Source organism: Atractosteus spatula, chromosome 11 (genome assembly GCF_055471065.1).
Source record: "Atractosteus spatula isolate fAtrSpa1 chromosome 11, fAtrSpa1.hap1, whole genome shotgun sequence".
NCBI lineage: Eukaryota > Metazoa > Chordata > Actinopteri > Semionotiformes > Lepisosteidae > Atractosteus > Atractosteus spatula.
Window position 1 is genome coordinate 25,710,386 of NC_142716.1, and position 12,523 is coordinate 25,722,908.

Below are 12,523 nucleotides of genomic sequence, written 5' to 3' on the forward strand. Positions count from 1 at the left end.
CATTTAAAAATCAACTAAGAAATGTTTGAGAGAAAATAAAATCAGTGTTTTTCACTAGTTTACCCAGTATCTGTGCTGTTTATTTTATATGGGGTTTTTTGTTCTTCATTAAGGGTGACAATAATTTGTGAGCGCACTGTAAGGTGGTAGAAGAAAACGGGAAGTAAAACAGTGCCAACAGGAAAAATAAGACATTTGAGGAACACAGCACAAGATGCTAGTAGAAACGTTTTTTTAGAAGAAACCATGTCGTGCACATTTTTTCCCAGGCAAATATGACCCAGCTCCACCAACAATGGAAGTCAGGAATATCTGCGTACCTCAGCAAATAATATGCTGTTATCTTAACTTATTGATTATAGATTAGATGCACACAACAAAAGAGTGCTGGTAGACCAGGAATTCCACTAATCTTAATATATTCAGAGCTGCGAGCACCATCATTTATTGGCTGTAGATGGGATTTGCACGACAGAAGACAAAAGCACAAAATGAGGAAAGATTTCACAGAACTGCTGGTGGGAACCCAACCAAACCTATAAAGAAAAAACATTTGCGCAACGTAATTCTGATTGACATTTACAACCAGTGTCCTCTTATTTTAAATGAAGAGCTTTGCCACTACACTTCACAGGAAAAAAAGCTACTTTCTGATAATAGATGAATGGATTGATAATTGCAGTCGTTGGGTGTTTCTTCTTTTGTGTTAGCCATCAACCCATGTTTAAACCTATACATTTTAGTTGTTCTGGAAAGAAGCACATTTGCATTTGAGCAACTTTTTTTCTTGCTTTTCAGCAAACATTAGCTTCAAAATATCAAGCGGCATTTGCTAAACCTGAGCGCAATTAACACTGCTCTGCATCTGCAACAGATAGATACAGAAAGAGTCAGCGTAACTGAATTGCAACAACAGGGTCAAACATTCCCCCTCTTACAGCTTAAACATGTCTCTGCACCTAACAAACCAGGACACAGCCCCCCTGAAAGCGTGGTAGATAACAGGGTTTTGTGAGCAAATAAGTCCTCCACTTTTCCACTGCTGGCAGTCCTCTCTGTTTAGATCTCCAATGCAGATCCACTGGTCTCCATCCTCCTGGGATACACACCACTTGGCATGATCAAAGTGAGAGCAGAACTCCACAGGTCCCGGCAGTTTAATTCTTTTGATATTTAAAACGTGTTCAGGAAGGGAGCAGTTTGAAGGCAGTTCATGCTCTTTTCGTTGCCAGGTTTCCGTCAACAGAGTAGTCTTTAAAACTTGAGCAGCCCAGCCAGTGTAGATGTCTGTAAAAGACAACCCTCAAGTATGTCAACAAAGTAGAAATATAAGGCATTTAACAGCATCTACAATGGCTCTCCAGACAGGGCTCTTTCTTGGTTTAAAGAGAAAGGAAACACTCTGTGAAAAGTAAAAAAAAAGCTCTTACCGGTCTGGAATTTAATTTTACTGCCATTTTCACATTGTATAATGAAACATTTCCCCTTACTAAAAGGTTTTCAGTGCTTTGTTTTCCAATTGAGTTCTTTCAGAACTTTTTATGTTTTAATAACAATCACAACAGAACAACATAAAAGAGCTACTGGTAGTGATTGGAAAGCCCTTGTAACAAGACAGTTTTAGAAGCGCAACATGTGTTTCTGCCCTACAGATGTGAACTACAAATGTGCAGTTTGTATGTTCTCCTCGTGTTTGCAGGGGTTTCCTCTGGGTGCTCCGGTTTTTGGTCCCACAGTCCAAAAACAACAGACTAGTTGGGTTATTTGGCTTTTGGGAAAATTGACTCTTGGGTAAGTGCTGTGTGTTTTTGTCTCTGTATGCACTGTGATGTCCTGGCATCCTGTCCAGTGTGTATCCTGCCTTCTTCCCATTTGCTTGCTGGGATAGGCTCTGGCTCCCCAGTGACTTTATAGTGGATAAAGTGGTTAGAAGACTGATGGATGATTCACTGTAGGTGGAGTGGATTTTTCATCTCAAAACTATGCGAACTCTGTTAAATGATTATTTTGGACCTAGGTCTTGTTTTCTTGGGATGTATTCTGCTTCTAGCAATATTACACACTTTGCAGTTTATTGCTGGTGATATACTATCGAATGTGATGTTTTATGTTATTGCAAGATTATGAAAACAGACACATATACTGTATGGTTTAAATATTTTTCCATTCTGATCTTATTATTGCATCTAATCTGAAATTGATATTTAACTAAGCTTAGTTAAAAATGATCAAACTAAGATTGTTTTTTGCCAAATCTGAAAAGTTTGTTTCAGTTTATGTATTATATTGGTGGCTAATATACCATTATATAAACTCATTGTACCATGTAATGGATAGCTTTGAATAAAGTCAAGACCAAATTGTTTTCCCTTTTCGCTGTCTGCATTTTATTTTTAATGTTTGTCTGGGATGAAAAAATGTAATTTGTCTCGTTCTTCTTTTGTCATTTTCATGTTTGGCTCTTCACAATGTGCGGCCTTTTGCAAACCTGTACATGCAACCACTGGCCAAAATATAAGCAAAGCCCGTCATCATGCTGTAAAGAGTAAAAACTATGACCAGGAAGTTGCATGTACAGTATCTCACTGGTTCTGAAATATCTGTAGCATCTTGCAGTCGCATTGCTTTACAGGATTTGCAATCTTTACAATAACAATTGCAGCAGAGGTTATGATGACAGTAAGGTGTGCAGGACTGAGCTATGTTTTTAATAGGACCAAAATCTGGGCAATTTTGTGGCCTGTGAAAGGTGATGGAAGTCTCTGTCATGCTTCTCAAGACAACCAAGCCACACTTTTAATGTGAGAGCACAGGAATTCAAAGGGAATTTAGCTAGCTTGTTTTTAGGACTTAAAAGTGCATTTACTTGGGTTGCCTCCACACTTCCATAAAGAAGAGAATACGTGCTAAAAATGAATATGCATTTGGCAGTGGCCTGGCAACAGACGACTGCAAGGACAGAAGACTGTAATACATCGCTAAGACAAAACATTAAATCTGAATAAGTTCAAAGGGGCCACTTGTCCACACTGGTGAATTGCAAATCACTGGAACATAAGCATATGTACCATGGAGTATTTCAACATCTTTAAATGTGAATGTATTTCTGGACGTTTCGAGAGTCGGAGTCGACTGTTTTTATCCGACTCTTCTCCTCAGTGCAGAATGAAAATCAGTGCTGTCCAGGAAGGTTTCTGAACTTTAACCAGCTCCAGAATAATGGGAAACCTACGTGACCAAACAAATGCTCAATTCCAGGAAAAAGATTCCAAATGCAAGGAATTTCAAGGGTGCCAGCCTGTAGAGGCAGCACCTGTATGGAGACTTTTCGGCAGCAGCGGGAGCAGTGCGACGCATTACAGGGGAGGATTGGGAGGTTAGAGACACTCCTGAAGATGCAGAAGCCGGAGACAGTGTGTACCGGCAGTCAAACGCTTGAGCAGCTGTCTCCCGGTGAGTGGCTCCCCCCACTGCGCAGGTTGCAATGCCTGGCGGAAGCTCTGCCCCCCCCAGAGCACACACCGCCTCAGGACACTCCATCCCGGCTTCTCTGCTCACCACCGCCCAGGACCTGGCTGACGCTGTCCCCGCCGTCTGTCTCCCCTCAGGAAGCACCGTTTACACAGCGGAATTCACAGACGCCAGTGGAACGAACAATTCTCCCAGATATCCAACTGTTGCCCATCACTCAAGAGAAGGAGGGGGGGTTGTACTTGCAGTGCATCGGTATAGATGGGAAAGCCAGAGCCGACCGCTACGCCGCCCTCGTGTTTGGGGTGCTTATCATTCTCAGTGCATAACAAGGAAGATGAATAAACATAAACATAATCTCATGGTTAAATAGTCAAGTCTAGCCATGTGTGAGTCTAGTCTCACAGAGCTTCAACAGCAGATGACAACTTGTGAGTTCGATTAAGAATGAATAAAAGCATTTCATTAATAACGCGTTTGCGTTTGTCTGGGTGCTGACAAAGTAAAAAACAATCACTTTTTGACAATGAAGAACTGTGTGTGTGTCTCTCTCTCTGCTGGCGTTTGTAATCGTTTTTATTTTTAAATACATTTTAGCAAAGTAATGTACCATAAAAGTATTGTGAGACATATTTGGGTTAACATGTTCAGTGTTCAGTGTGTGGTAATTTGTTTGGTGCAAGTGAAGTTTTATTTAATCTCTGACCCAGGGAAAAGTGTGGTGTGGACGGCTGAGGAGAGAATGCAGGCTCGCGCTGTGTCCGTTATTCTTTTTTTTCTTTTTCTGGTTTGGTCGGATAGTTTTTGTTTTTGATTTATCAATAAAGTTTGATAATCGGCCAGTGAAAGCTCTGTTGTCCTTTACATGAATGCCTGAAACATTGTACCGAACCCAGAATTTTACAGTATTTTTTCTTTAAAATACCAATAACAGCAACATACAGTTTACATAATATGTTGATGTTCCAAAATTAATATCGTTTATGACCTTTATGACCTTCGTTATGCTCTTCGTTAATGTCTAAGCCGGAACACATCTTTATATCTCATTTTGTATTTCTTTTTTAAAAAAAATAAAAATCGTTTGCCCAGCCTAACAGTATTGTTATTGTTTTTATCCTGTAAAGCGCTTTGAGGAGCCACCTTTAAAGGCGCCATATACAATAAAGTTCATTATTATTACTATTGTTAATTTGCTGGACAGAGAGGTGAACATTAAGACACAGAAGACAAAGATAGCGATTAACGTTGCATTGTGCATTGTGCTGCTGTAATACAGTTTTAAATAATTAAAAGTCTAAACAGTATCAGCTTTATTTATGGGTTGTAATTTAAAAATTTTTTAAAAAGTCAAAAAACGCACTCAAAATGCAATTTATAGGTTTCTGGCAAGAGGAGACACCCAAATTAATAATGTAACATGCCACTGTTTGTGCATGAATAAGGTTATACTGCTATTTCCTTAGATAATGTACGCGATTCCATGGGGTTTTTTTTTAAATCCCCGGCGGAACCGGGCATCCATAAGAATCAAGTAATAGGTTTATTCCATGCTGAAAAAAAGAAGAAAGAAAACACATTCCGTAAGAATCAGCGCTTTTATATAGCGCCTTTAAAGGTGGCTTCTCAAAACGCTTTACAGGATAAAAACAACAATAACAACAACAACAATATTGTATTTCATTGCACTTTGACAGATCGTCCTTAAATCAATTGTTGATTTAGTTTGACAGTAACCCTAACACTAACCCTATTTTATTTTTTCAAAGAAATGTTTGTTAAAAAAAAAAGTCACAGCTCCGGCTGAATTCAAACACCCAACGTGTGATGTGTGAGTTAGGAACCTAACCCACAGCTCCACTGGCAAGGTCACATGAGGACTGTTGAAAAAGCCCTACAGAAACATTATCAACAGAGATCGTACAGCGTGTACTATTCTTGTGTTGCGGTACATGAATATAATTATATCGTTATTAATTTCTTTAGATACGCGATTCCATATTATATTCCCTTTTAATCAAATTCTAAAAGTATGCTTGTTGACTCCGGTATCACGTTGGTTAAAGACTTCGATGCTTAAAATGTTTAGGGAGAAATGGAATACTGGTGTGTTTTTTTTCTTTAAAGTACCGAGACCAGCCATATACTGTATGTTTATGTTCCAAAATTAATATCGTTTATGGCCTTCACACGCGTTACAGTATGCTCCTATTCTTTTTTATGCTCAGCTACTAAGATTTCCCTTCAGTGGTAAAATTCAATATCTACAACGGGCACAGCAAAGACGTTTACTGTAAGTCTTTCTACGACAGACCAACGGACCACGAGTGCCCCTGTCGGTCAACCAATCATGTACTGCAGTGCAGCGCGTCATCTTGCGTCACAATGCGCGACGCCACCTGCGGAACGTGTCTGTAACGCGCACTTTGAATGGCTGCATCTGTACATTATAAAATGTTACTTACCTTTGCTGTGTCCAAAAGATGAAGGAGCAGGTTTAAATGACTTTGGAGGTTGATTGTTGTATAGAAGATACCCAAAGTCCACAGTCTTTTAGGAAGGAATATAAAAAATATCAATACAAAGTCTGTATTTGTATTGCACAAAAGGCTTTTGAATTATAAGAGAAGCCTGTGAAAATAAACAGATCGAAAAGACAATGTATATCCTGACCTCACTTTCTGGGAGATGACACAGGAGCATACTGTAACGCGTGTGAAGGCCATCAATGATATTAATTTTGGAACATAAACATACAGTATATGGCTGGTCTTGGTACTTTAAAGAAAAAATACACACCAGTATTCCATTTCTCCCTAAACATTTTAAGCATCGAAGTCTTTAACTAAAGAGATACCGGAGTCAACAAGCATACTTTTATAATTTGATTAAAAGGGAATATAATATGGAATCGCGTATCTAAAGAATTTAATAATGATATGATTATATTCGTGTACTGCAACAGGGCTGTGTAGGGCTGTTTCGCCTCTCTCTTCATGTGACTTCCCTTGTAGCCTACTGGTCTACGTGCCCGCTTACCAACTCATGGGTTGTGTGTTCAAATCCAGCTGGTGCTGGACTTTTCTTTTAACAAACATTTCTTCGAAAAAATAGAATAGCGATATTATGGACAATCAATTGACTTTTATATTTCAAAATATCACAACATGATCGATTCTAAGTCATTTTTGATAACAATGAATAGTCACCTTCTTCCCTTCTGACAACGGTCCCTGCTTCTGCTTCCTGCTTCTATTGTGTGTGTGTGTGTAATAGAGTAAGTTTTTATAGAGAAATGGAGGCTGGACAGTATGCGATACAATATAAACATTTATATTGATTTAAATCGTGTTTTCATTTAAATCGCAAACGCGTGTTTAATTATATGTGTTTTTTTAATCATAATCAGGCTAATGCAACATAAATTGATACAGTATCTCTGTCTTCTAGGTATCTTAATAAACTTTCAGCATAGCTTTCTACCCGTTTAGATTTATATTTCTTGGGATTTTGGGATCAAACGTGGAAGGATTAGATTGTAATCGTTTTTATTTTTCAAATACGTTTTAGAAAAGTGTAATCTATACCTGCCCAGACTGTACACCTTCCTAAACCCCGCCTTTCACTAGTGTCCTGCTCTTCCCCGCGCACCCCAGCCGGGCGCTCTTTGGCCTGTGCCCGAGACGAATGTATATTTTAATATCTACACCCGGCGCGGCACCGAGGGAGCGTCTGCATTTATAACTTAGTTTTTAAAATTAGTCAAGCAATATGAAGCATCTCCTTTTACTTTTAAGTCCCTTAAATACATTGAGCACAGCTTTCTCACCACTTAAGATTACTTTTTGATACTATCCTTACACAAAGCAGAAACTTTCCGATGACATACGGTACAAGTGGAAAGATTACAGATTTTAATCGTCTTTAATTTTGTTACGTTATACGTTTTAGGAACGTTTCATCTAAACAAACACCACAAAACTATTCTCGATTGTATTTCTGAATGTTATGTTACACCTACAGTAGTTCACTGCTTTAAATACATCGAATTAAGAATGTTAGGTGTAGCACTTTAGATCTTTTTTTCTGAACCTGGGAAAATCTGATCATGTTTCTCTATAACAATAATAAAAAACTTTATTTTACATATCACCTTTAAAAGTGGCATCACAAAGCAATACAGTAGATCGAAAAACAGTTAAAAGGGACCAAAGTAAATACCAGACAAACGCAAATGCGTTTTTAATAAAATGCTTTTATTCATTCAGCAGAGAGTGAGAGGGACATCCAGCAGAGAGAGACACACACACCGGTTTCCATTGACAAAAAGTAATTGTTTTTTTTACATTTTTTTTACATGTTTTGTTTGTGGACAGACTGTCCACAAACGTGAGACTGTCTTTCTCAGACTTACATCCCCGAATGTCCCCCGCCCCGGTCAACAATCCTAGGAAGGCTAGGTGCCTTTTGCCGAAGTCGGGAGACATTAGAGGCTTGCCACACCCGGACTGTTAAACCAACGCATTAGCACGTCAAAGCCCATTGAGGACCCGGGCGCAATAATTGTTTTGTCCTTTGATTTACTGATCTGCATTAATTATGGAAATCGAGTTCCTGCTCTGTGCAGACGACCTGGTCCCGCTGTCGCCCACAGAACAGAGGCTGCGCCAGAACCTGGCACTGCTGGAGCAGCACTGTCAGACCTGGGCGCCGACAGTCAATCTGGACAAGACCAGAGTTATGGTTTTCCAGAAAAAAAGCCAGACCTCAGGGAAACAGGTACAAATTCACACTTAACAACACATTAACACCTAACAACGGGAGCAGGGACGAATTAGGCCAGTACCCACTATTGTTAAACATACAGAAAAGGATATTAAAGTATTGAATATTAGTATTGGCTTTAGTATTAGCCATACAGAACATTAAAGTGCCCCTTTTCCATTCAGCGGGTGCCTGAGCCGCTGTGTCCTATCTTCTGACAGTCGCCGCTGTGAATGTCTGTAGAGTGTATCTTATTTTTAGTACTATATTTTTGTATTATATTCCCTATTAATCAAACTCTAAGAGTATGTATCGGCTTGTCCCCTCCTCCCGCCCCTCTCTGTGTACAGTAGAGCCTCCTGTCCAGCCAGCACATGTCCACAGACATTCACAACAGCGACATATCATAAAACGTTTGCACATATAGTTAAATTATTAGTTGTTTTTCAGGAAGTTAAAAAAAACACTTGAACTACTTATCATGTCTCTCGAAATAAAAAAACTAATAATAATGTAACATGCCACTGTTTGTTCATGAACAAAGTTAGACTGAGATTTCCTAAGATACGCGATTAAAAAATAAATAAATAAAAATTTGAATCCCCGGCGGAACACATTCCATAAGAATCAGCGCTTTTACAGTATATATCGCCTTTAAAGGTGGCTTCTCAAAACGCTTTACAGGATAAAAACAACAAGAACAGCAGCAACAACAATATTGTATTTCATTGCACTTTGAAAACCAAGTAATAACTTAACTATATGTGCAAACGTTTCATATGTCGCTGTTGTGAATGTCTGTGGAGTGTATCTTATTTGCCTTGCGTCCTGGTTATCTCGCGCGCCCTCCCCCCCTCTCTCCCTCAGTTCAATTCAATTCAAGGTGTTTTATTAGCATGACAGATGGGTACAATCAGTGTTGGGTATTTACTTTGCTTTGAGATTCCACTTTTAAAGGTGATATATAAATTTTTTACTAAAATAAATTGATATCTTTGTCTTCTAAGCTCTCTGTGTACAGTAGAGCCTCCTGTCCAGCCAGCACATGTCCACAGACATTCACAACAGCGACATATCATAAAACGTTTGCACATATAGTGTGCAAAAATGCACTTTATTTACTAAAAATAAGATACACTCTACAGACATTCACAACGGCGACTGTCAGAAGATAGGACACAGCGGCTCAGGCACCCGCTGAATGGAAAAGGGGCACTTTAATGTTCTGTATGGCTAATACTAAAGCCAATACTAATATTCAATACTTTAATATCCTTTTCTGTATGTTTAACAATAGTGGGTACTGGCCTAATTCGTCCCTGCTCCCGTTGTTAGGTGTTAATGTGTTGTTAAGTGTGAATTTGTACCTGTTTCCCTGAGGTCTGGCTTTTTTTCTGGAAAACCATAACTCTGGTCTTGTCCAGATTGATTGTCGGCGCCCAGGTCTGACAGTGCTGCTCCAGCAGTGCCAGGTTCTGGCGCAGCCTCTGTTCTGTGGGCGACAGCGGGACCAGGTCGTCTGCACAGAGCAGGAACTCGATTTCCATAATTAATGCAGATCAGTAAATCAAGGGACAAAACAATTATTGCGCCCGGGTCCTCAATGGGCTTTGACGTGCTAATGCGTTGGTTTAACAGTCCGGGTGTGGCAAGCCTCTAATGTCTCCCGACTTCGGCAAAAGGCACCTAGCCTTCCTAGGATTGTTGACCGGGGCGGGGGACATTCGGGGATGTAAGTCTGAGAAAGACAGTCTCACGTTTGTGGACAGTCTGTCCACAAACAAAACATGTAAAAAAAACAATTACTTTTTGTCAATGGAAACCGGTGTGTGTGTCTCTCTCTGCTGGATGTCCCTCTCACTCTCTGCTGAATGAATAAAAGCATTTTATTAAAAACGCGTTTGCATTTGTCTGGTATTTACTTTGGTCCCTTTTAACTGTTTTTCGATCTACTGTATTGCTTTGAGATGCCACTTTTAAAGGTGATATGTAAAATAAAGTTTTTTATTATTGTTATAGAGAAACATGATCAGATTTTCCCTGGTTCAGAAAAAAAGATCTAAAGTGCTACACCTAACATTCTTAATTCGATGTATTTAAAGCAGTGAACTACTGTAGGTGTAACATAACATTCAGAAATACAATCGAGAATAGTTTTGTGGTGTTTGTTTAGATGAAACGTTCCTAAAACGTATAACGTAACAAAATTAAAGACGATTAAAATCTGTAATCTTTCCACTTGTACCGTATGTCATCGGAAAGTTTCTGCTTTGTGTAAGGATAGTATCAAAAAGTAATCTTAAGTGGTGAGAAAGCTGTGCTCAATGTATTTAAGGGACTTAAAAGTAAAAGGAGATGCTTCATATTGCTTGACTAATTTTAAAAACTAAGTTATAAATGCAGACGCTCCCTCGGTGCCGCGCCGGGTGTAAATATTAAAATATACATTCGTCCCGGGCACAGGCCGAAGAGCGCCCGGCTGGGGTGCGCGGGGAAGAGCAGGACACTAGTGAAAGGCGGGGTTTAGGAAGGCGTACAGTCTGGGCAGGTATAGATTACACTTTTCTAAAACGTATTTGAAAAATAAAAACGATTACAATCTAATCCTTCCACGTTTGATCCCAAAATCCCAAGAAATATAAATCTAAACGGGTAGAAAGCTATGCTGAAAGTTTATTAAGATACCTAGAAGACAGAGATACTGTATCAATTTATGTTGCATTAGCCTGATTATGATTAAAAAAACACATATAATTAAACACGCGTTTGCGATTTAAATCAAAACACGATTTAAATCAATATAAATGTTTATATTGTATCGCATACTGTCCAGCCTCCATTTCTCTATAAAAATTTACTCTATTACACACACTTACACACACACACACACACACAATAGAAGCAGGGACCGTTGTCAGAAGGGAAGAAGGTGACTATTCATTGTTATCAAAAATGACTTAGAATCGATCATGTTGTGATATTTTGAAATATAAAAGTCAATTGATTGTCCATAATATCGCTATTCTATTTTTTCGAAGAAATGTTTGTTAAAAGAAAAGTCCAGCACCAGCTGGATTTGAACACACAACCCGTGAGTTGGTAAGCGGGCATGTAGACCAGTAGGCTACAAGGGAAATCGCATGAAGAGAGAGGCGAAACAGCCCTACACAGCCCTGTCGCAGTACACGAATATAATCATATCGTTATTAAATTCTTTAGATACGCGATTCCATATTATATTAGCAGAAAATGTTAAAAGTACCACTTTTTCACACGCTATTTCACATGCTAGTTAAATACTTCGATGCTTGAAATGTTTAGGGAGAAATGGAATACCGGTGTGTATTTTTCCTTTAAAGTACCGATTCCTGGAATCTGACTGGCTGACACCCTTCTGAAGTGGTTCCATAAAATCTGGTATACGGAAAAGAAAGCATTGATAAAAAAAGCCTGGATTCTCATGTATCTCATACAAGTATCTTTTAATACAGTCTTTGCTGTGCTCTTGAGGATCCTTGTGATATTTTGAGCTCTAGTTGAATGATAAGTGTCGCATTTTAAATCATTTTCGTAGTTAGAAATTATGAAACGCCCTGTTAAAAGCAAGGGAGTTTTTATGCCTGTTGAAGTAAAACAAAATGCCTGACAAAGTATGGCTTGGACAGATTCCAAGTGCTTGTACAAATGTGCTAAAGAAATTATACTTTGAGTATACAGCTTGTCCAAAGTCATTAATTATTAATACTATTAGTAATATCTTCGGTAAAGGCTTTGATGCATAAATATTTCTGATAAAAGTAGGATGTGTACTTTTGTCCAACTGAGCAATCTTGCTTTCATAAAATATACCAACATTTTAATGATTGATGATTTACATGCTGTAATACACAGTTCAAAATTAAAAGCTCAAATGCTGTACATGAGAGTATAAGCTCCCCCTGGCGGTTTTACAAGGTGATGCCGGATAGTTTCCGGCATGACGTCAAATGACGTCGATTAACCGCGTGATACTGCGTGATACCACGTGAAACCGCGTGATACCGCAACACGCCCACCGGGGTATGCCGCGAAATACCCCACCCATTTTGAATGGCTGCATCTGTACAAGACAGAAGGACACAGAAAATGGGGGGGAAAAAAACATCATAGACAGCACAACAAACAATATAATTGTATCTGTAATACTTGCGGGGTTTGCTTGCTTATTCCTATGATTAAAGCCAAGTGCAATGTTTGCTACATATACAGGATGTGAATTGTTCATTTTATATATATCTAAAATAAAATA

General features: G+C 38.9%; 1 protein-coding gene across 1 annotated transcript in view; it reads left to right on the forward strand.

Moving 5' to 3' along the window:
- Window positions 1-3,272: 3,272 nt before the first annotated feature.
- LOC148823731 (deoxyribonuclease-2-alpha-like) overlaps window positions 3,273-12,523 on the forward strand; it is a 38,812-nt gene continuing 29,561 nt past the window's right edge. Inside the window, exon 1 of the mRNA XM_088928096.1 lies at window positions 3,273-3,453. Coding sequence (XP_088784222.1) covers window positions 3,273-3,453 — 181 coding nt within the window. The remainder of the gene's footprint in view (window positions 3,454-12,523) is intronic.